The sequence below is a fragment of the Coregonus lavaretus genome (genome assembly GCF_964263955.1).
Source record: "Coregonus lavaretus genome assembly, contig: HAP1_SCAFFOLD_477, whole genome shotgun sequence".
Lineage (NCBI taxonomy): Eukaryota > Metazoa > Chordata > Actinopteri > Salmoniformes > Salmonidae > Coregonus > Coregonus lavaretus.
In genome coordinates this window covers 74,572-100,000 of record NW_028156605.1, presented here as the reverse complement: position 1 = coordinate 100,000, position 25,429 = coordinate 74,572, and the positions used below count along the sequence as shown (strand labels likewise).

Here is a 25,429-nt window from a genome sequence, read left to right as displayed (position 1 = left end):
GAATGGCAAATACAGTGAGGGAAAAAAGTATTTGATCCCCTGCTGATTTTGTACGTTTGCCCACTGACAAAGAAATGATCAGTCTATAATTTTAATGGTAGGTTTATTTGAACAGTGAGAGACAGAATAACAACAAACAAATCCAGAAAAACGCATGTCAAAAATTTTATAAATTGATTTGCATTTTAATGAGGGAAATAAGTATTTGACCCCCTCTCAATCAGAAAGATTTCTGGCTCCAGGTGTCTTTTATACAGGTAACGAGCTGAGATTAGGAGCACACTCTTAAAGGGAGTGCTCCTAATCTCAGCTTGTTACCTGTATAAAAGATACCTGTCCACAGAAGCAATCAATCAATCAGATTCCAAACTCTCCACCATGGCCAAGACCAAAGAGCTCTCCAAGGATGTCAGGGACAAGATTGTAGACATACACAAGGCTGGAATGGGCTACAAGACCATCGATTAATACAGGTAACGAGTGGAGGACAGAGGAGCCTCTTAAAGAAGAAGTTACAGGTCTGTGAGAGCCAGAAATCTTGCTTGTTTGTAGGTGACCAAACACTTATTTTCCACCATAATTTGCAAATAAATTCATAAATAATCCTACAATGTGATTTTCTGGATTTTTTTTTACAGGCCTCTCTCATCTTTTTAAGTGGGAGAACTTGCACAATTGGTGGCTGACTAAATACTTTTTTTCCCCACTGTAAGTGTTTTAATATGTTTGGACCCCAGGAAGAGTAGCTGCTGCCTTGGCAGGAACTAATGGAAATGATCCCATTCTATTAATTGATTGATTGATTGATATATATATTCCTTTTGATTGAAGTCATTCTGCCTCTAGGAAATGATCCCATTCTAATTGATTGATTGATTGATTGATATATATATTCCTTTTGATTGAAGTCATTCTGCCTCTAGGAAATGATCCCATTCTAATTGATTGATTGATTGATTGATATATATATTCCTTTTGATTGAAGTCATTCTGCCTCTAGGAAATGATCCCATTCTAATTGATTGATTGATTGATTGATATATATATTCCTTTTGATTGAAGTCATTCTGCCTCTAGGAAATGATCCCATTCTAATTGATTGATTGATATATATTCCTTTTGATCGAAGTCATTCTGCCTCTAGGAAATGATCCCATTGTAGTTGATTGATTGATGGACTGACCTTCATTCCTCCCTCAGGTAAAGGCTCTCTCTCTAGAGGGGATCCTGTTGGCTTCGGCTCAGACTCTGAGGAGGAGGATTTGATGATGGACATGGGATCCTATGATGAGGTGGATCAATATACTATTTAATCATTACTCGTTGTGTATGGCAGCATGCAATGTGTACATAACTTTAAAATGTTTTTATGACTGGAACATCATGTGAGTTCATGTACACTGAGTATACAAAACATATTTCTATGACATAGACTGACCAGGTGAATCCAGGTGAAAGCTATGATCCCTTGTTGATGCCACTTCAATCAGTGTAGATGAAGGGGAGGAGATGGGGGGGGGGGGGTGTAACTCAACATTAGGAAGGTGTCCTTAATGTTTTGTAAACTCGGTGTAGAAGGAGAGGAGATGGGGGGTGTCCTTAATGTTTTGTTCACTCGGTGTAGAAGGGGAGGAGACGGGGGGGGTGTCCTTAATGTTTTGTTCACTCAGTGTAGAAGGGGAGGAGACTCGGTGTAGAAGGGGAGGAGACTCGGTGTAGAACACCAGTGGGTTTTACTACTGTATCGTCATGGAGACCAGAAGTTCTCACAACGATAGCAAAACAAGGAACATTCACCGGTCCCCACAAGGAAAAAGGCTATTTGAGGCTTAGGGGTTAGGTTAAAGGGTTAGGAGTTAGGGGTTAGGGGTTAGGAGTTAGGGGTTAGGGTTAGGATTTAGGGGTTAAAGGTTAGGTTTAGGGTTAGGAGTTAGGGGTTAAGGATAGGGTTAAGTTAAGAGTTAAGGAAAATAGGATTTTGAATGGGAATCAATTGTTTGGTCCCCACAAGAATAGTAAAACAAACGTGTGTGTGTGTGTGTGTGTGTGTGTGTGTGTGTGTGTGTGTGTGTGGGGGTGTCCATCTGTCTGTATGTGTGTGTGTTGTCTACTGTCTAACAGTCTGTCCGGGGGACTTGTACATCAAAGCAACATCAAGCTGCCTCACACTATTGAAACAGAGGCTCCTGCCCTCTGGCTCCTTCTGGTTCGGACCAGGCTCACTGGCTGTTTCTTACATTCCACCGGGCTGGGGCTAAGGCTGTCCAGCTGCAGAGTAGAGCTGTGGGTTCTCCCCGTCGCTGTATCCCCCACCAGCAGTCCTGTCTGGGTCACCTGGTGCCCTGCTAACCCCTGTCATACCTGCTACTGCCGCTTCGTCAACGCTTTCTGCTACTGCCGCCAGATTGGCCAGTCCTGCGTCGGCGGGCATGGTCGTCCCTAGCAACACACTCTCAACTCGACCTCCAGCCCCCTCCCAACTGTATAACATCAGTCTGTCTGTGTTCTGTCTCGTCTGTCCATCTACCAGGATGTTGCTGAGGCTGTGCAGCTGCAGAGCAGAGCCATGCGTTCTCCCCGTCGCTGTATCCCCCACCAGCAGTCCTGTCTGGGCAACACGCTGCCCTGCTGCGACCCTTGCGATACCCGCTACCCGCGAATGTTCGGTTCGATCTGCTACTGCCGTCGGACGGCCTGCGCCGGCGCTCGCAGGCGTCCCTAGCAACCCTCCTAGCAACCCTCCACGGCTGACCTCCTCTCCCGGTGGGCCCCCTTCTCTACCAGTCTACAGTCAATATCTAATCCATATCCTTAAGGCCGAGCACTCAAACATCCCGTCCCAGTAGGCATCGAGGAGGTGGGCCTATAGGATACTGTTACGTTGTATTTCTTCTTACTGTTATCTCTGGTCGTGTTAGTGTTTTTTTTTTGTAATAGGTTAGATGGATGTTACATTGTATTTCTTCTTGTGGTCCTCTGTAGCTCAGCTGGTAGAGCACGGCGCTTGCAACGCCAAGGTAGTGGGTTCGATCCCCGGGACCACCCATACACAAAAAAAAATGTATGCACGCATGACTGTAAGTCGCTTTGGATAAAAGCGTCTAAAAGCTAAATGGCATATTCTTACTGTTATCTCTGGTTGTGTTAGTGTTTTTTTAATAGGGTAGATGGATGTTACGTTGGATGTAGATGTATTGTTCAATGAAATTCAAAAGACAAAATCAATCTCTAAAAAGGCAATACAATTGTCTAACAATTGGCTTAGATATTTTATTTGAAATGAACACATTTCTTTAAAGATAACCACTAAGTATTTTCATTAATCAAATCAAAAGTTGACACTTTAAATAGTTAATCAGGTTCTGTGTTTCCATCATGTGCCTAACCCAGAATCTTAACAGTAGTCCATTTGTGTAGCAGAGTTTTACATTTTACTATTAACATTTTCTGGTATGTGGTTAAGCCTTCAGTATATGAAATTCGCATAATTAATTATATATTTTTAAATGCCTCAGATTAGGAGCAATGTAGCTGACAAATATGTTTTTTTTTCATGGACATTCCATATGTCAAACAATCAAATTCTCCAGGTAATTTAGGAAATCAGTGCAAAAAGTTATTTATTGTATCTTATGAATAAAAATGAAATAAAAATAAAAACATATTTTGTGTAATAGCAAGCAAAATGGTCTCTGAACGGACATTTCAAATGATGACGATGCATTACATCATGTACTATGTGATATCTCCTTTGGCATTCATAAACACACTCACACACTGTATATACCCTCCCTACTGGGTTTTTATTTTACTGCTGCTCTTTAATTATTTTCTATTTTCTATTATTTACTTATACATTTTTTACTTAACACTATAATGTAATTTTTTTTGTATATATATATTTTGATTATTTTTATATATATTATTTTTTATTTTTTTTATTTTTTATTTTTAAACTGCATTGTTGGTTAAGGGCTTGTCAGTCAGCATTTCACTGTAAGGTCTACACCTGTTGTATTCCGCGCATTTGGCAAATAACATTTGATTTGATTTGAAACGGTGTGTACCAAATGGCACCCTAGTGCACTAGTTTGGACCAGAGCCATATGGGTCCTGGTCAAATGGCACCCTAGTGCACTAGTTTGGACCAGAGCTATATGGGTCCTGGTCAAATGACACCCTAGTGCACTAGTTTGGACCAGAGCCATATGGGTCCTGGTCAAATGGCACCCTAGTGCACTAGTTTGGACCAGAGCCATATGGGTCCTGGTCAAATGGCACCCTAGTGCACTAGTTGGGACCAGAGCCATATGGGTCCGGGTCAAATGGCACCCTAGTGCACTAGTTTGGACCAGAGCCATATGGGTCCTGGTCAAATGGCACCCTAGTGCACTTTAAAGGTATCAGGGTGCCATTTAGCACACGCTAAATGTTTTCAGAAATGCACATGACTTATCTGAAACACCTTGAAACAACCACTCTGGGTATTTTTCCCGAGCGCATCCCTACTGGTTCCCTTCACATGACACCAAGGTCTGATGTGGTGAGGCAACAAGGCAGTCTTTGTGCTTCGTGTTGTCCCTGGGCTTTTGTAGGACACCAGCTGACACCCTCTCTACACCCACTGAGAAACACATCAAAACATCTTTCTTCTGAGTCAGACCTGAGTTCAAACGTGATTTGAAATCTGTCAAATACTTTGAGTGTTTAATCTAGCCTGTCTGTAGTGCTAGATGGACAGGGTCGGACATTTCCTGACTATTCCATTGTCCATTAAGCCAGGCAAGCTCAATCAAGCACATTATGATTTAAAAAAAGTATTTGAACCCAGGTCTGGTCTAACTGTGGTTTATGGGAAGACAATGTTTGGCCTCAGCTGATTAGCTAATGTTGTTAAAAGGAGATCGGCACACACAGCACACTCTTGATGCTCTGATTGTAGCATAAACTTGATTATCTCACGGACAGTAAGAGGGTACGTCCCAAACGGCACCCTGTTCCTTTATGGTGCACTACTTTAGATCAGGACCCTGTAGGGGCTTGACGAATGGACACTCCGCACACTCCACTGGCTTCCGGTCGAAGCTCGCATCCACTCCAAGACCATGGTGCTTACCTACGGAGCAGCAAGAGGAACTGCCCCTCCCTAGCTCCAGGCTATTCGCAAACCCTACGCCCCAACCAGTGTTCTCCATTCTGCCACCTCTGGTCTCTTGGTCCTCAACAACCCTATGGGAGATCAGCTCCAGCTCAGACCTGTCAAAGCTCTTCTCTGTCCTGGCAACCCGATGGTGGAACCAGCTTCCCCCTGAAGCTTGGACAGCAGAGTCCCTGCCCATCTTCTGAAAACGTCTGAACCCCTACCTCTTCAAAGAGTATCTTAAATAATCCCACAGCACCCCCCACCCCCTAACTAACACTCACACTCCCCCCCTATGACTGAGATATGTGGTTGTCCCAACTAGCTATCTTAAAATGAATGCACTAACTGGTTTTGGATCAGTAACTGGCTCTGGATCAGTAACTGGCTCTGGATCAGTAACTGGCTCTGGATCAGTAACTGGCTCTGGATCAGAGCGTCTGCTAAATTACTAAATGTAAATGACATTTGGGATGCATACTTTCTGTATCTACCAGTCCTCAGTCATACTGTCTGTCTCTACCAGTCCTCAGTCATACTGTCTGTCTCTACCAGTCCTCAGTCATACTGTCTGTCTCTACCAGTCCTCAGTCATACTGTCTGTCTCTACTAGTCCTCAGTCATACTGTCTGTCTCTACTAGTCCTCAGTCATACTGTCTGTCTCTACTAGTCCTCAGTCATACTGTCTGTCTCTACTAGTCCTCAGTCATACTGTCTGTCTCTACTAGTCCTGTCATACTGTCTGTCTCTACTAGTCCTCAGTCATACTGTCTGTCTCTACCAGTCCTCAGTCATACTGTCTGTCTCTACTAGTCCTCAGTCATACTGTCTGTCTCTACTAGTCCTCAGTCATACTGTCTGTCTCTACCAGTCCTCAGTCATAATGTCTGTCTCTACCAGTCCTCAGTCATACTGTCTGTCTCTACTAGTCCTCAGTCATAATGTCTGTCTCTACCAGTCCTCAGTCATACTGTCTGTCTCTACTAGTCCTCAGTCATACTGTCTGTCTCTACTAGTCCTCAGTCATAATGTCTGTCTCTACTAGTCCTCAGTCATACTGTCTGTTTCTTCCAGTCATCAGTCATACTGTCTGTCTCTACTAGTCCTCAGTCATACTGTCTGTCTCTACCAGTCCTCAGTCATACTGTCTGTCTCTACTAGTCCTCAGTCATACTGTCTGTCTCTACTAGTCCTCACTCATACTGTCTGTCTCTACTAGTCCTCAGTCATACTGTCTGTCTCTACTAGTCCTCAGTCATACTGTCTGTCTCTACTAGTCCTCAGTCATAATGTCTGTCTCTACTAGTCCTCAGTCATACTGTCTGTTTCTTCCAGTCCTCAGTCATACTGTCTGTCTCTTCCAGTCCTCAGTCATACTGTCTGTCTCTACCAGTCCTCAGTCATACTGTCTGTCTCTACCAGTCCTCAGTCATACTTTCTGTCTCTACCAGTCCTCAGTCATACTGTCTGTCTCTACTAGTCCTCAGTCATACTGTCTGTCTCTACTAGTCCTCAGTCATACTGTCTGTATCTACTAGTCCTCAGTCAGGACAAGGCTGCAGAACGACTACAGAAGACTTTGTCAAGGTCTGTTTGGAGTGCTGGAACCCTCATGGTTGAGGAGAATGTCCTATCTGATTTGGAGAGCTAATGTCCCTAAAACACACAACATATTCATGATGCCCTGGAGGTGAACTTGTTAAACTCATGGACCATCAGAGGCCTTAGTTGTTAATCCTTAAGAGTCTATTGATCAATGAGATGTCAACCTTTATTCACCCACTCTGAAAGACAGAAGTTGTTTGAATTCCCAATGCGTTCTCACTGCGCTTTCAAGCATTTTAAAGCATAACAACCTTGACATGGGAAATTAAAAGTCTGATATTTAGTGTTTATACAACAGATTAATGTGTTATCCCTGTGCTTCATCTAATAAGCACGACCTAATGACCTGGATTGCAGTTGAGGTTACATTAAAAGTACATAGCAACTGATCAATGCTGTTTTAAGATTCTGCACAGATGTATAGTAACAATTGTGATGATCTCCACGTACCTGCGACGTTTGCATGCTGTCTTGAACACACAGGCTTTCTAAGAAGACATTTATAGTTACAGAAGGCTAACCTCAAAATGTGACCATGGATGTGTCACTCATTTGAATAAATACTGTTACATTAGACAGCCTTGACTCTAGGCCATTTACTGTCACGACTTCCGCCGATGGAAGATACAGTAGAATGTTCTAGAATAGAATGCGGTATATACATATGAGATGAGTAGTGGAAGATATGTAAACATTATTAGAAGTGACTAGTGTTGTCACGACTTCCGCCGAGGCTGCCTCCCCTCCTTGTTCGGGCAGGTTTCGGCGTTCGGCGTCACCGGCTTACTAGCTACTGCCGATCCGTTTATCATCACTCCATTTGTCTTGTCTTCAATCACACACACACACCTGGTCCTTATTCCCTCGTTAATCATTGTATAAGTGTTCCCTCTGCTTCCTAGTCTGTGTGGGTGATTGTTATTTGTGGAGGTTAGTGAAGCTCGGTGGAGCTCGTGTATTTTGTATCGACGGGAGTATTTTCCCGTGTGCCTGTTTTGTGCCCTGCAGTGTATTTGATGCATTTCTGTGTAAACCTGTATTTTTGCGGATTAAAGCCAGTTATTCTGTGATTTACCCTCCTGCGCCTGACTCCTTCAACACCATCTCATCACATGTACTGTATTACTAAAGTACTATTAAATTGTGATTGGTTGTCAACGCAGCCAAATATCAACGTTTAAAAGATATCTAATACTTGGATAGTTTCATCTGAGCCACTGGCTTTCATCCTGTTCTTACATTTCCATTTTTGGTTTAGTTGGAGACGTGAATCCAACATATAATTTGTTAACAGGTGTCGACAGGTTAATAGGCAATTTACTGTATTTCAAAAGTGTAATTTACTTGTGTTTGGTTGTCAACACAACCAAAAATCAACATTTGAAGGAGATGCATATTTTGTGCCACTGATTTAGTCTGGCTTTAATTCCAGTTTGTCTGCAAATGAATAATTGATATGTTGGATTAACGTCTTCATTTCAACCAAGAATCAAAGTTAAAGAACAGGACTAAATCAAATTAAACTTTATTTTTTTTAAAGTGCATTGGTTGAGATGGAGACATGAATCCAACATATTAATGACTCAATTTAAATCAACCACAGCTTGAAACCTTAGGCCTAAATGTATTGTCTATTTTTAGTTTAACTCTAGGTTGAATTGAAACAAAAGCTGTTGTTGACTTTGCAAATGGTCCACAGGCCTAAATAGTATCATTGATGATATATGACGAAGTATGGTTACATTTCATTGGCTCTTTTAAACCTATCCTTTGGAATGACTTTGATAGCAACTGTGAATATACTGTATTTAGTTATTAAGGGGTCTTTCAATAATCATTCTCATGATAGTTGTTTGTTTGTTTGTTTATTAGGATCCCCATTAGCTATTGCAGAAGTAGCAGCTACTCTTCCTGGGGTCCACAAAATACACAAAACATGACAAGTGACATGACAGGTTGTGTAACTCATGGACCGTCAGAGGTCTTGTTTTGTTAAGTCTTAGTTGTTGAACTGAAGGACCATCAGAGGTCTTGTTTACTGTTTAATGCAGTGAGGGAAATGACTGTACATCATCTGACAGTAAGCCTATTGTACTTCAAACTGCTGTGAAACATTGTGCCTTTGAATTGAGAGCAGTCGTCTAATGACTGAAGTTGTAACCAATGTGATGCTGAGAATCAGCGGTGGAACACTGGTGGATCAGTCTTTGGAGGTCGAGAGGGAGGATTTGCGTCTGTTCTTTCATCAGTTTGTGGGATCTTTGAGGCCAGCTGAGGTTATTATTTCACCCTGGAGAAGTTTTGTGAAGAAAAGTAGGTCTAACTTCAGCTATAGGCTTAAAAAAATAGTTCAAAGGCTTAAAGGCCCAGTGCAGTCAACATTCTGTTATTCCTGTATTTTATGTCAAACTGTACAACAGCTAATGAAACTAACAGTGTTAAAGTCTGACATTTTAAAAAAAAATCAGTGTTATTTCCTGATAGTTGCCGGTTGAAAAGACAATCTACACTGGACCTTCTAATCAGCAGGTTTGCATGGCTGGGAGTTTCGGCTCTCCGTGGTGACGTCACCATGCGGTAAATTGGTTAATAGACCAATAACAAAGGAAGTTGCTTTCTGTGTTAGATCTTTATTCAACATGAAATAGGAAGTAGCTTTCAGTGTTAGATCTTTATTCAACATGAAATAGGAAGTAGCTTTCGGTGTTAGATCTTTATTCAACATGAAATAGGAAGTAGCTTTCAGTGTTAGATCTTTATTCAACATGAAATAGGAAGTAGCTTTCGGTGTTAGATCTTTATTCAACATGAAATAGGAAGTAGCTTTCGGTGTTAGATCTTTATTCAACATGACATAGGAAGTAGCTTTCGGTGTTAGATCTTTATTCAACATGAAATAATAAGTAGCTTTCAGTGTTAGATCTTTATTCAACATGAAATAGGAAGTAGCTTTCAGTGTTAGATCTTTATTCAACATGAAATAGGAAGTAGCTTTCAGTGTTAGATCTTTATTCAACATGAAATAGGAAGTAGCTTTCAGTGTTAGATCTTTATTCAACATGAAATAGGAAGTAGCTTTCGGTGTTAGATCTTTATTCAACATGAAATAGGAAGTAGCTTTCGGTGTTAGATCTTTATTCAACATGAAATAGGAAGTAGCTTTCAGTGTTAGATCTTTATTCAACATGAAATAGGAAGTAGCTTTCAGTGTTAGATCTTTATTCAACATGAAATAGGAAGTAGCTTTCAGTGTTAGATCTTTATTCAACATGAAATAGGAAGTAGCTTTCAGTGTTAGATCTTTATTCAACATGAAATAGGAAGTAGCTTTCAGTGTTAGATCTTTATTCAACATGAAATAGGAAGTAGCTTTCAGTGTTAGATCTTTATTCAACATGGAATTGAAAGTGAACCCATTACTGCTGGTGATACATAGCAGTCTGACAGTTATGACAACCTTAGTTGGAGGTTATGGTCTGGTCGATGTAGGAGCGGAGCTCGGTGACGCAGCGTGTACTCCGAGCATCGTGGGGGTGCAGGTACCACTGCCCCAGGACACAATACCGACCAGGGTCCAGGCACTAGCCTTCTCACAGACCAGGGGGCCACCAGAGTCACCCTGAAACACAGAAATATCTATGTTCATTTAGTTACAGTTTTTTAGACTAGCATCCCATGGGCGAATTTATCTCGGGGATGGGTAACATCAGTCCTCAGAGGCCTGAATGATGTCACATGTTTTCCCTGGCCATAGTCGCTGGCGCTAACACACCTGATTCAGCTAATTGTATTTTTAAACCGGAGACCATGATTAGTTGGTCATGTCTGTGTGCTAGTGTGTCACCAATCAGGCCCCCAAAGACTGGAGTTTCCCTTCCCTGATTTAACTGGTGCCTCCAGGTGAGGATTCACATCTCATGACGACCTTTTGCTCATGACCCCAAATGATAAGCTTCTGATTGGTCAAATGGGAAGAAACAACGGTCTTGTGAATGATTGGCTCACCGTGCAGGAAGAGGCGCCATCGGCTCCAGCCTCAGATCATGAGGTCGGTGATCTTGGAGCCCCAGAACTTCTGGCACTGAGCCTTGGTCAGCAGGGGAAGAGCAGCCTGCTGCAACAGGGAGGGGGTGTCTGGAGCTGGAACCAGAGGACACCAAAGGGTCAGGTAACACTACAGAACCGGCCAGCCAATCACCATCTTTCTCACATAGTTAAAAGACTACTAGCAACGGAAAGCCAACTGAAAACATACTTTTTCAAATAGACTGAGCCAATTGAAACAGAATCTTTTCAACTAGACCGAACATACTGCTAGTCATAGGGTGCGGCGCAAAATTGGCCCAGCGTCGTCCGGGTTTGGCCGTTGTAGGCCGTCATTGTAAATAAGAATTTGTTCTTAACTGACTTGCCTAGTTAAATAAAGGTACAATTAAATAAATTAAATAAAAACTGCTAGTCAATGAAACTAGCTTGTGTCTGACTTTACAATGAGACATTCTGGTGATTGGAAAGATCTTGATGGGAAAAGCTGTAGTGATTGGTTACCGTTGTGGCGGGGGTCAGACCCCAGCCCAGAGGTCACACACACGTCATGCCACCGGGGGAAGTCATCGTTGGTCTCAGCGACGCACACGGGGGACACACGGGTTCCCATGACGGCGGGGGTGGCCAGCTTGATCAGGCGGTGGGGAAGGTGTTGTACTCGGGGTGCTAGAAGACCCGTAGGAAGAGCAGAAAAAACCCCATCTACATGTAGTTGGGAGTACATGTCACGCACTGGCTCTGGGGACTCTTAAATGTTGAGCCAGGGTGTGTAGGTTCTATGTTGAGGTTTTCTACGTTTTTGTTCTAGATCGTTTAGATCTATGTTGGCCAGGGTGGTTCCCAATCAGAGGCAGCTGTAGCTCGTTGTCTCTGATTGGGGACCATACTTAGGCAGCCTGTTTGGCACTAGTCGGTGTGGGATCTTGTTCCGTAAAGGTTTTGTTGTGTGTAACCTCAGGACTTCGCGTATCGTTTGTTTGTTGTTTTTGTTTCGTGTTGTTAAGTATACAATAAAGATGTGCGCTTACCACGCTGCGCCTTGGTTCCACGAGTCTTTAAACGATCGTGACAGTACAGTGCACCAACATAGCTAATGTAGTAGGTCAAAGCTGCGTGCTGGAAATCCTTGGCAGTGCAGTGCACTTTAATAATGTTTACATATCTTGCACTACTCATCTCATATGTATACACTGCATTCTATTCTATAATATTCTACTGTATCTTAGTCCATGCCGCTCTGTCATTGCTTGTCCATATATGTATATATTCTTAAATCCCATTCCTTAACTAGTTTTGTGTGTATTGGGTATATGTTGTGAAATTGTTAGATATTACTGCACTGTCGGAGCTAGAAGCACAAGCATTTCGCGACACCCGCTATAACATCTGCTAAACACGTGCATGTGACAAATACCATTTGATTTGATTTGATCCCGGCTTCAGACCAGCCTGGTCACAGATTTACACTATATATACAAAAGTATGTGGATTCGGCTATTTCAAATTCGGCTATTACTTCAAATTAGTGGATTTGGCTATTTCAGCCGAAGGTGTATATAATCGAGCACACAGCCATGCAATCTCCATAGACAAACATTGGCAGTAGAATGACCTTACTGAAGAGCTCAGTGACTTTCAACGTGGCACCGTCATAGGATGCCACCTTTCCAACAAGTCAGTTCGTCACATTTCTGCCCTGCTAGAGCTGCCCCGGTCAACTGTAAGTGCTGTTATTGTGAAGCGGAAATGTCTAGGAGCAACAATGGCTCAGCCGCAAAGTGGTAGGCCACACAAGCTCACAGAACGGGTCCGCCGAGTGCTGAAGTGCGTAACGCGTACAAATCGTCTGTCCTCGGTTGAAACACTCACTACCGAGTTCCAAACTGCCTCTGGAAGCAACGTCAGCGCAAGAACTGTTCGTCGGGAGCTTCATGAAATGGGTTTGCATGACCGAGCAGTCGCACGCAAGCCTAAGATCATCATGCGCAATGCCAAGCATCAGCTGGAGTGGCGTAAAGCTTGCCGCCATTGGACTCTGGGTTTGGCGACTCTGGGTTTGGCGGATGGCAGGAAAACGCTACCTGCCCCACAACGCATAGTACCAACTGTAACGTTTGGTGGAGGAGGAATAATCTTCATGCTACAAAGACATTCTAGACGATTCTGTGCTTCCAACTTTGTGTCAACAGTTTGAGGAAGGCCCTTTCCTGTTTCAGATTCCAAACTCTCCACCATGGCCAAGACCAAAGAGCTCTCCAAGGATGTCAGGGACAAGATTGTAGACCTACACAAGGCTGGAATGGGCTGCAAGACCATCGCCAAGCAGCTTGGTGAGAAGGTGACAACAGTTGGTGCGATTATTCGCAATTGGAAGAAACACAAAATAACTGTCAATCTCCCTCGGCCTGGGGCTCCATGCAAGATCTCACCTTGTGGAGTTGCAATGATCATGAGAACAGCGAGGAATCAGCCCATAACTACTTGTCAATGATCTCAAGGCAGCTGGGACCATAGTCACCAATAAAACAATAGGTAACACACTACGCCGTGAAGGACTGAAATCCTGCAGCGCCCGCAAGGTCCCCCTGCTCAAGAAAGCACATATACAGGCCCGTCTGAAGTTTGCCAATGAACATCTGAATGATTCAGAGGAGAACTAGGTGAAAGTGTTGTGGTCAGATGAGACCAAAATGGAGCTCTTTGGCATCAACTCAACTCGCCGTGTTTGGAGGAGGAATGCTGCCTATGACCCCAAGAACACCATCCCCACCGTCAAACAGGGAGGTGGAAACATTATGCTTTGGGGGTGTTTTTCTGCTAAGGGGACAGGACAACTTCACAGCATCAAAGGGACGATGGATGGGGCCATGTACCGTCAAATCTTGGGTGAGAACCTCCTTCCCTCAGCCAGGGCATTGAAAATGGGTCGTGGATGGGTATTCCAGCATGACAATGACCCAAAACACACGGCCAAGGCAACAAAGGAGTGGCTCAAGAAGAAGCACATTAAGGTCCTGGAGTGGCCTAGCCAGTATCCAGACCTTAATCCCATAGAAAATCTGTGGAGGGAGCTGAAGGTTCGAGTTGCCAAACGCCAATACTTATTTCCCTCATTAAACTGCAAATCAATTTATAACATTTTTGACATGCGTTCTTCTGGATTTTGTTGTTGTTATTCTGTCTCTCACTGTTCAAATAAACCTCACATTAAAATTATAGACTGATCATTTTTTTTGCCCACTGATCATGTCTTTGTCAGTGGGCAAACGTACAAAATCAGCAGGTGATCAAATACTTTTTTCCCTCACTGTAGGGTATTATTGCTGTCTTGTCACCAAACATGTCTGACATGACAATAAGTGCTGAGAGCAGAAACAGACCGGCACCCAGGATACTAACTTCACTTCAAATGTTGTGTTCCATTTAGTATCCTGTACCCACCTTACCCACCCAATGGTCTGGATGTCTCAGTGTTGGAGCCCCGGTTCTCCCAGGATCACACGCTGAGAGGTTCTGCAACAAACAATTATAGTCACTACAAAATAGGGACGGGATGACACTCCAATGTCATGACAACCAAATCACAACAATGTCATGCTTTCAACCCAGCAGGCAAAACCGCTTCAATTGATGTCAGTACAACCAAATATTGATATTTTCAGTGGTATTGTTAAGACGCCGAACTGCAGTCAAGCCAAGATCTTGGTGAGGACGATGAGTACACAGAAGAGCTTCCCTAAGACGGTTTCTGACAGTTTATGCAGAAATTCTTCGGTTGTGCAAACCCACAGTTTCATCAGCTGTCCGGGTGGCTGGTCTCAGACGAACCTGCAGGTGAAGAAGCCGGATGTGGAGGTCCTGGGCTGGTATGGTTACTTGTGGTCTGCAGTTGTGAGGCCGGTTGGATGTACTACCAAATTCTCTAAAAGGATTCTGGAGGCGTCTTATGGTAGAGAAATGAACATTCAATAATCTGGCAATAGCTTTAGTGGACGTTCCTGCAGTTAGCATGCCAATTGCACGCTCCCTCACAACTTGAGACATCTGTGGCTTTGTGTTGTGTGACAAAACTGCACATTTTAGAGTGGCCTTTTATTGTCCCCAGCACAAGGTGCACCTGTGTAATGATCATGTTGTTTATTCAGCTTCTTGATATGCCACAGCTGTCAGGTGGGTGGATTATCTTTGCAAAGGAGAAATGCTCACTTAACAGGGATGTAAACAAATTTGTTGCACAACATTTGAGAGAAATAAGCTTGTTGTACACATGGAACATTTCTGGGATCTTTTATTCCAGCTCATGAAACATGGGACCAACACTTTGCATGTTGGGTATATATTTTTGTTTAGTATAGTGACTAAAGTGTAGGCTGTAGAAGAACTGGGAGAAGGAGAGGAGTTTAGAGAGGTATAGTGGGGCTTTGCCAGTAAGGCTTTTATAAATGAGGGTGAACCAGTTAATTTGTCCAGTAGAGAGCTCCAGTGGTGAATCTGATGACTGAGTGGTACAGTGTCCAGTAGAGAGCTCCAGTGGTGAATCTGATGACTGAGTGGTACAGTGTCCAGTAGAGAGCTCCAGTGGTGAATCTGATGACTGAGTGGTACAGTGTCCAGTAGAGAGCTCCAGTGGTGAATCTGATGACTGAGTGGTACAGTGTCCAGTAGAGAGCTCCAGTGTTGAATCTGATGACTGAGTGGTACAGTGTCCAGTAGAGAGCTCCAGTGGTGAATCTGATGACTGAGTGGTACAGTGTCCAGTAGAGAGCTCCAGTGGTGAATCTGATGACTGAGTGGTACAGTGTCCAGTAGAGAGCTCCAGTGGTGAATCTGATGACTGAGTGGTACAGTGTCCAGTAGAGAGCTCCAGTGGTGAATCTGATGACTGAGTGGTACAGTGTCCAGTAGAGAGCTCCAGTGGTGAATCTGATGACTGAGTGGTACAGTGTCCAGTAGAGAGCTCCAGTGGTGAATCTGATGACTGAGTGGTACAGTGTCCAGTAGAGAGCTCCAGTGGTGAATCTGATGACTGAGTGGTACAGTGTCCAGTAGAGAACTCCAGTGGTGAATCTGATGACTGAGTGGTACAGTGTCCAGTAGAGAGCTCCAGTGGTGAATCTGATGACTGAGTGGTACAGTGTCCGGTAGAGAGCTCCAGTGTTGAATCTGATGACTGAGTGGTACAGTGTCCAGTAGAGAGCACCAGTGGTGAATCTGATGGCTGAGTGGTACAGTGTCCAGTAGAGAGCTCCAGTGGTGAATCTGATGACTGAGTGGTACAGTGTCCAGTAGAGAGCTCCAGTGGTGAATCTGATGACTGAGTGGTACAGTGTCCAGTAGAGAGCTCCAGTGGTGAATCTGATGACTGAGTGGTACAGTGTCCAGTAGAGAGCTCCAGTGTTGAATCTGATGACTGAGTGGTACAGTGTCCAGTAGAGAGCTCCAGTGGTGAATCTGATGACTGAGTGGTACAGTGTCCAGTAGAGAGCTCCAGTGGTGAATCTGATGACTGAGTGGTACAGTGTCCAGTAGAGAACTCCAATGGTTTTAGGGGCGTGGCGGTAGAGTGTCACCATAGTCGAACAGAGGGAGGGCGCAGGACTTGACCAGGGAGATTTTGGAGGGACGGGTGAAGCAGGATGTGTTGTGGTTCAGAAAGCCCAGTCTTGTAGGTTGTTCATATGGATGCTGAAGTGGAGTGATCCATCAAGCCACATGCCCAGGTACAGTGAGGGGAAAAAAGTATTTGATCCCCTGCTGATTTTGTACATTTGCCCACTGACAAAGAAATTATCAGTCTATAATTTTAATGTAAGGTTTATTTGAACAGTGAGAGACAGAATAACAACAAAAAAATCCAGAAAAACGCATGTCAAAAATGTTATAAATTGATTTGCATTTTAATGAGGGAAATAAGTATTTGACCCCCTCTCAATCAGAAAGATTTCTGGCTCCCAGGTGTCTTTTATACAGGTAACGAGCTGAGATTAGGAGCACACTCTTAAAGGGAGTGCTCCTAATCTCAGTTTGTTACCTGTATAAAAGACACCTGTCCACAGAAAATCAAATCAGATCAAATCAAATTTTATTGGCCACATGCGCCAAATACAACAGGTGCAGACATTACAGTGAAATGCTTACTTACAGCCCTTAACCTACAGTGCATTTATTTTTTATAAAAAAGTAAAATAAAACAACAACAAAAAAGGGAGTGCTCCTAATCTCAGCTTGTTACCTGTATAAAAGACACCTGTCCACAGAAGCAATCAATCAATCAGATTCCAAACTCTCCACCATGGCCAAGACCAAAGAGCTCTCCAAGGATGTCAGGGACAAGATTGTAGACCTACACAAGGCTGGAATGGGCTACAAGACCATCGCCAAGCAGCTTGGTGAGAAGGTGACAACAGTTGGTGCGATTATTCGCAAATGGAAGAAACACAAAAGACTGTCAATCTCCCTCAGCCTGGGGCTCCATGCAAGATCTCACCTCGTGGAGTTGCAATGATCATGAGAACAGCGAGGAATCAGCCCAGAACTACACGGGAGGATCTTGTCAATGATCTCAAGGCAGCTGGGACCATAGTCACCAAGAAAACAATTGGTAATACACTACGCCGTGAAGGACTGAAATCCTGCAGCGCCCGCAAGGTCCCCCTGCTCAAGAAAGCACATATACATGCTCGTCTGAAGTTTGCCAATGAACATCTGAATGATTCAGAGGAAAACTGGGTGAAAGTGTTGTGGTCAGATGAGACCAAAATCGTGCTCTTTGGCATCAACTCAACTCATCGTGTTTGGAAGAGGAGGAATGCTGCCTATGACCCCAAGAACACCGTCCCCACCGTCAAACATGGAGGTGGAAACATTATGCTTTGGGGGTGTTTTTCTGTTAAGGGGACAGGACAACTTCACCACATCAAAGGGACGATGGATGGGGCCATGTACCGTCAAATCTTGGGTGAGAACCTCCTTCCCTCAGCCAGGGCATTGAAAATGGGTCGTGGATGGGTATTCCAGCATGACAATGACCCAAAACACACGGCCAAGGCAACAAAGGAGTGGCTCAAGAAGAAGCACATTAAGGTCCTGGAGTGGCCTAGCCAGTCTCCAGACCTTAATCCCATAGAAAATCTGTGGAGGGAGCTGAAGGTTCGAGTTGCCAAACGTCAGCCTCGAAACCTTAATGACTTGGAGAAGATCTGCAAAATCCCTCCTGAGATGTGTGCAAACCTGGTGGCCAACTACAAGAAACGTCTGACCTCTGTGATTGCCAACAAGGGTTTTGCCACCAAGTACTAAGTCATGTTTTGCAGAGGGGTCAAATACTTATTTCCCTCATTAAAATGCAAATCAATTTATAACATTTTTGACATGCGTTTTCTGGATTGTTTTGTTGTTATTCTGTCTCTCACTGTTCAAATAAACCTACCATTAAAATTATAGACTGATAATTTATTTGTCAGTGGGCAAACGTACAAAATCAGCAGGGGATCAAATACTTTTTTTCCCTCACTGTATTTGTATTGTGGTACTTGTTCAATGGGGGTGTTGTTAGCTATGAGGGTGTGTTGTTAGCGATGAGGGGGTGTTGTTAACAATGAGGGTGTGTTGTTAGAAAGAGGGTGTGTTGTTAGGAGGAGGGTGTGTTGTTAGCAATAAGGGTGTGTTGTAGGCAATGAGGGTGTGTTGTTAGCAATGAGGGGGTGTTGTTAGCAATGAGGGGGTGTTGTTAGCAATGAGGGTGTGTTGTTAGGGATGAGGGTGTGTTGTTAGCAATGAGGGGGAGTTGTTAGCAATGAGGGTGTGTTGTTAGCAATGAGGGTGTGTTGTTAGGGAGGGGGTGTGTTGTTAGCAATGAGGGGGTGTTGTTAGCAATGAGGGTGTGTTGTTAGCAATGAGGGGGTGTTGTTAGGATAGAGGGGGTGTTGTTAGCAATGAGGGGGTGTTGTTAGCAATGAGGGTGTGTTGTTAGCGATGAGGGTGTATTGTTAGCGATGAGGGTCTGTTGTTAGCGATGAGGGTGTGTTGTTAGCAATGAGGGGGTGTTGTTAGCGATTAGGGTGTGTTGTTAGCGATTAGGGTGTGTTGTTAGCAATGAGGGTGTGTTGTTAGCAATGAGGGGGTGTTGTTAGTGATGAGGGTGTGTTGTTAGGGATGAGGGTGTGTTGTTAGCAATGAGGGGGTGTTGTTAGCAATGAGGGGGTGTTGTTAGGGAGGGGGTGTGTTGTTAGCAATGAGGGGGTGTTGTTAGCAATGAGGGTGTGTTGTTAGCAATGAGGGGGTGTTGTTAGGGTAGAGGGGGTGTTGTTAGCAATGAGGGGGTGTTGTTAGCAATGAGGGTGTGTTGTTAGCGATGAGGGTGTATTGTTAGCGATGAGGGTCTGTTGTTAGCGATGAGGGTGTGTTGTTAGCAATGAGGGGGTGTTGTTAGCGATTAGGGTGTGTTGTTAGCGATTAGGGTGTGTTGTTAGCAATGAGGGTGTGTTGTTAGTGATGAGGGTGTGTTGTTAGCAATGAGGGGGTGTTGTTAGCAATGAGGGTGTGTTGTTAGCTATGAGGGTGTATTGTTAGCGATGAGGGGGTGTTGTTAGCAATGAGGGTGTGTTGTTAGTGATGAGGGTGTGTTGTTAGCAATGAGGGGGTGTTGTTAGCAATGAGGGTGTGTTGTTAGTATGAGGGTGTGTTGTTAGTGATGAGGGTGTGTTGTTAGCGATTAGGGTCTGTTGTTAGCTATGAGGGTGTGTTGTTAGTGATGAGGGTGTGTTGTTAGTGAGCTTAGTTCAACTGTCTTACCACATCAGGACCCCAAAACTATAGCCTCAAAACTATAATGTTGATATCATGGATGGTCAGTCCTTGTATCCATAGCTCTATCTTTGAATTTGAGAGTGGTTACATTTCTCAACCCCCATCCCCCCGCTTTTCTGAAACAGTGGCGGCGAGTATGCTTTGTTATTCTTTCAACTGCTGATTGCTGCTTTAACTATCAAAACCCACGTTTCAAGAAACACCAAGGAACAAATACGTTACTAGAAACTACTTTTATTTATTATGAAGATGAAACTGAAGACTTAGTTGGAGGCGATGGTCTGGTCGATGTAGGAGCGGAGCTCGGTGACGCGGGCGTACACTCCGGGCATGGTGGGGGTGCAGGTTCCACTGCCCCAGGACACAATACCGACCAGGGTCCAGGCACCAGCCTTCTCACAGACCAGGGGGCCACCAGAGTCACCCTGAAACACAGAAAGGAGCATAGAAAGAGTTAGAGTCTGTCAAATGTCAGTCTCTCTCTTGTGATCACTTTTTATGTTCAGAGTTTGTGCTCAGCTGTTTCCAAAAAGTGATGAACTAAGGAAACGCCAAGCTATTATCGATGCAATGACGTTTTAAGCCAGTGTAAATAACTGTAACAGTTCCGATTGAACTCTGCCATTAGTCAGACGGTGGTAGGTTCAGTGTCATGGCCTGTAACAGTGCGCCAGTGTGCCATATGGTTTGTGTAGGCTTGCAAAAAATCTGGGAATCTTCCAGCTAGGAATTCTGGAAACCCTAGGAATGTTTAGGAAGTTTGCCTGAATTTTGCAACCCTATGGTTTGTGTTACTCACCATGCAGGAAGAGGCGCCATCGGCTCCAGCGCAGATCATGAGGTCGGTGATCTTGGAGCCCCAGAACTTCTGGCACTGAGCCTTGGTCAGCAGGGGAAGAGCCGCCTGCTGCAGCAGGGCGGGGGTGTCGGGAGCTGGAACCAGAGGACACCAAGGGTCAGGTAACACTACAGAACCGGCCAGCCAATCACCATCTTTCTCACATAGTTAAAAGACTACTAAGCAATGCAAGACTGAAAGCCAACTGAAACATCATTTTTGAAATAGATTGAGCCAACTGAAATTGAATATTTCAAATTGACTGAGCCAATTGAAACAGAATCTTTCAACTAGACCGAACATACTGCTAGTCAAGAACAACGACCCAAGGTTTGTCTGACTTTACAATGAGACCTCTGGTGATTGGAAAGATCTTGATGGGAAAAGCTGTAGCGATTGGTTACCGTTGTAGCGGGTCAGACCCCAGCCGGAGGTCACACACGTCATGCCACCGGCGAAGTCATCGTTGGTCTCAGCGACGCACACGGGGGACACACGGGTTCCCAGGACGGCGGGGGTGGCCAGCTTGATCAGGGTGATGTCGTTGTTGATAGTGAAGCCGTTGTACTTGGGGTGCTTGAAGACCTAGTAAGGGGGCACAAGGCGACAAACATTTGAGATTTTAAGATTCAATGTTTTAATTCACCGAAAACAGATCATGAACTGATCATACATTTACATTTTACATTTTAGTCATTTAGCAGACGCTCTTAACCAGAGCGACTTACAGGAGCAATTAGGGTTAAGTGCCTTGCTCAAGGGCACATTAACGTCATTTAGCAGACGCTCTTAGCCAGAGCGACTCACAAATTGGTGCGTTCACCCTATAGCCAGTGGGATAACCACTTTACAATTTGGGGGGGGGGGGGGGGGGGTTAGAAGGAATACTTTAGCCTATCCCAGGTATTCCTTAAAGAGGTGGGGTTTCAAATGTCTCCGGAAGGTGGTGAGTGACTCCGCTGTCCTGGCGTCGTGAGGGAGCTTGTTCCACCATTGGGGTGCCAGAGCAGCGAACATTTTTTTGAGCCGATGTGACTTCCAGGTGGAACTTTCACATCATTTGAGCCGATGTGACTTCCAGGTGGAACTTTCACTGATCTTTTATCTTTACTTAAAATAATAAAAGTATAGATGTTAAAAGTTGTAGGAATAGTTGTTTGTGGAAGTTTACCTGGCCAACGTTGATGGTCTGGATGTCCTCAGCGTTGGACGAGCGATCGTGCTCTCCCAGGATCACACGGTGAGAGGTCCTGAAATAGTTTCACAAAATAAACATAATTTAGCTACTTTAACCATATGCTAGCCACCTTTCAGCTAATTAGCATTAGCACTAGCATTATCCAGCTTTTAGCTAGTTTTATTTTTAGCTAGTTAGCATTAGCTAGCTTTTAGCCAGTTAGCATGTTGCTACACTTATGAAGGTTATGGCTCGGCAGCCAGCACCCACTTCACGCTGCAGTGGGCGGCTGTCACAACCCAGTTCTCGTTGATCAGAGAGCCGCCGCAGAAGTGGAATCCAGTGTAGTCCTGGAGGGACACCTGCCAGGGCCAGGAGCCGGGCACAGCCTCCTCACCGTTGACGATGCGGGCGTAACCAGACACCACAGGCTGGATTGCGGGGGTGCCACAGCCTGATAACAGAGACAGATATTAGTCTGGTTTGGCTGCTCTAATAGATTCTAACAGTTGGCAGTTTCCTCTATACAGAATATAAACACAATGTTGCCCTAGTGTAGTACCACTTGAAATGATATTGAGTAGAGCAGTCACTCATGTCAAATATTTATTTTACCCGATAAATAAATCAAATCAAGCTTTATTTCTACAGTAGATTTTCAGACATGGAATGCAACACAATGTGCTTCACAGGGGGAAAAAAACCTGTGAATAAAACTAAAGAATAAAAACTGAACGACTAAAAAAAGCACCCTGAGGTATCCTATCCTGCAACTCATGTAAAGGCAGACATTGGCAGACACGTGGACATTTTCTCACCGTAGGCTGCGCCGGCGAAGGCAAGGCAGGAGAGGATCAGTAGACAGTTCATGTCTTCAGCGTGACGGAGTAAAGGCGCACAGAGGGTCTTTTATACAGGAACCACGGGTCTGAATCTGCATACTCCTCCTCCTCCCTGTGTGTGTCTCACCTGTCCCTCTGCAGATAACAGGGGACATTTTCTCACACCGTTATGCAACATTTGGGGTTACGAAAAAAAAGGTCGTTCGTTGGAATACTTCTTGAAATTGACCAATGGAGTAAATTGTGGAGACAATGTTGGCTTGTGGCAAATATTACCCAAAGGATAGTCTCGCTCTCTCAGAACACAGGAGAAAGGGAACAGTGACTGACATTATTAATCTTACCATGACATGGGCCAGTGAAAAGAGACATGATGAATCTTACCATGACATGGGCTAGTGAAAAGAGACATGATGAATCTTACCATGACATGGGCTAGTGAAAAGACTGACATGATGAATCTTACCATGACATGGGCTAGTGAAAAGAGACATGATGAATCTTACCATGACATGGGCCAGTGAAAAGAGACATGATGAATCTTACCATGACATGGGCCAGTGAAAAGACTGACATGATGAATCTTACCATGACATGGGCCAGTGAAAAGACTGACATGATGAATCTTACCATGACATGGGCTAGTGAAAAGAGACATGATGAATCTTACCATGACATGGGCCAGTGAAAAGAGACATGATTAATCTTACCATGACATGGGCTAGTGAAAAGAGACATGATGAATCTTACCATGACATGGGCCAGTGAAAAGAGACATGATGAATCTTACCATGACATGGGCCAGTGAAAAGAGACATGATGAATCTTACCATGACATGGGCCAGTGAAAAGAGACATGATGAATCTTACCATGACATGGGCCAGTGAAAAGAGACATGATGAATCTTACCATGACATGGGCCAGTGAAAAGACTGACATGATGAATCTTACCATGACATGGGCCAGTGAAAAGACTGACATTATGAATCTTACCATGACATGGGCCAGTGAAAAGACTGACATGATGAATCTTACCATGACATGGGCTAGTGAAAAGAGACATGATGAATCTTACCATGACATGGGCCAGTGAAAAGAGACATGATGAATCTTACCATGACATGGGCCAGTGAAAAGACTGACATGATGAATCTTACCATGACATGGGCTAGTGAAAAGAGACATGATGAATCTTACCATGACATGGGCCAGTGAAAAGAGACATGATGAATCTTACCATGACATGGGCCAGTGAAAAGACTGACATGATGAATCTTACCATGACATGGGCTAGTGAAAAGAGACATGATGAATCTTACCATGACATGGGCCAGTGAAAAGACTGACATGATGAATCTTACCATGACATGGGCTAGTGAAAAGACTGACATTATGAATCTTACCATGACATGGGCCAGTGAAAAGAGACATGATGAATCTTACCATGACATGGGCCAGTGAAAAGAGACATGATGAATCTTACCATGACATGGGCCAGTGAAAAGAGACATGATGAATCTTACCATGACATGGGCTAGTGAAAAGAGACATGATGAATCTTACCATGACATGGGCCAGTGAAAAGACTGACATGATGAATCTTACCATGACATGGGCCAGTGAAAAGAGACATGATGAATCTTACCATGACATGGGCTAGTGAAAAGACTGACATGATTAATCTTACCATGACATGGGCCAGTGAAAAGACTGACATGATTAATCTTACCATGACATGGGCCAGTGAAAAGACTGACATGATTAATCTTACCATGACATGGGCCAGTGAAAAGACTGACATGATGAATCTTACCATGACATGGGCCAGTGAAAAGAGACATGATGAATCTTACCATGACATGGGCCAGTGAAAAGACTGACATGATGAATCTTACCATGACATGGGCCAGTGAAAAGAGACATGATGAATCTTACCATGACATGGGCTAGTGAAAAGACTGACATGATGAATCTTACCATGACATGGGCCAGTGAAAAGACTGACATGATTAATCTTACCATGACATGGGCCAGTGAAAAGACTGACATTATGAATCTTACCATGACATGGGCCAGTGAAAAGACTGATATGATGAATCTTACCATGACATGGGCCAGTGAAAAGACTGACATGATGAATCTTACCATGACATGGGCCAGTGAAAAGAGACATGATGAATCTTACCATGACATGGGCCAGTGAAAAGAGACATGATGAATCTTACCATGACATGGGCCAGTGAAAAGACTGACATGATGAATCTTACCATGACATGGGCTAGTGAAAAGAGACATGATGAATCTTACCATGACATGGGCTAGTGAAAAGACTGACATGATGAATCTTACCATGACATGGGCCAGTGAAAAGAGACATGATGAATCTTACCATGACATGGGCTAGTGAAAAGAGACATGATGAATCTTACCATGACATGGGCCAGTGAAAAGACTGACATGATTAATCTTACCATGACATGGGCCAGTGAAAAGAGACATGATTAATCTTACCATGACATGGGCCAGTGAAAAGAGACATGATGAATCTTACCATGACAAGGGCTAGTGAAAAGACTGACATGATGAATCTTACCATGACATGGGCCAGTGAAAAGAGACATGATGAATCTTACCATGACATGGGCCAGTGAAAAGAGACATGATGAATCTTACCATGACATGGGCCAGTGAAAAGAGACATGATGAATCTTACCATGACATGGGCTAGTGAAAAGAGACATGATGAATCTTACCATGACATGGGCCAGTGAAATGACTGACATGATGAATCTTACCATGACATGGGCCAGTGAAAAGACTGACATGATGAATCTTACCATGACATGGGCCAGTGAAAAGACTGACATTATGAATCTTACCATGACATGGGCTAGTGAAAAGAGACATGATGAATCTTACCATGACATGGGCCAGTGAAAAGACTGACATGATGAATCTTACCATGACATG

General features: G+C 43.9%; 2 protein-coding genes and 1 pseudogene across 3 annotated transcripts in view; 1 reads left to right on the top strand and 2 right to left on the bottom strand.

The window, feature by feature from the left end:
* The window catches only part of agrp (agouti related neuropeptide), a 6,941-nt gene extending 3,259 nt beyond the window's left edge, over positions 1-3,682 (top strand). The window contains exons 3-4 of the mRNA XM_084200187.1: positions 1,201-1,292; positions 2,531-3,682. Of these exons, the coding sequence (XP_084056313.1) occupies positions 1,201-1,292; positions 2,531-2,722 (284 nt within the window). The 3' untranslated portion in view covers positions 2,723-3,682. The remainder of the gene's footprint in view (positions 1-1,200; positions 1,293-2,530) is intronic.
* A 6,522-nt stretch (positions 3,683-10,204) lies between these two features.
* LOC311126166 (chymotrypsin A-like) lies at positions 10,205-11,517 on the bottom strand (annotated as a pseudogene). The gene is made up of 3 exons: positions 11,295-11,517; positions 10,752-10,886; positions 10,205-10,365 (listed from the first exon to the last, which is right to left on the bottom strand). The product of its transcript is annotated as a chymotrypsin A-like (transcript).
* An 8,302-nt stretch (positions 11,518-19,819) lies between these two features.
* Positions 19,820-22,486, bottom strand: LOC311126167 (chymotrypsin A-like; the record flags this gene model as incomplete). The annotated part of the gene is made up of 6 exons (XM_084200189.1): positions 19,820-20,026; positions 20,401-20,534; positions 20,844-21,024; positions 21,611-21,689; positions 21,887-22,070; positions 22,435-22,486. 6 exons carry the CDS (start codon positions 22,484-22,486, stop codon positions 19,865-19,867), a joined length of 792 nt encoding a protein of 263 aa, XP_084056315.1. The 3' UTR covers positions 19,820-19,864.
* Between the last annotated feature and the right edge of the window lie 2,943 nt (positions 22,487-25,429).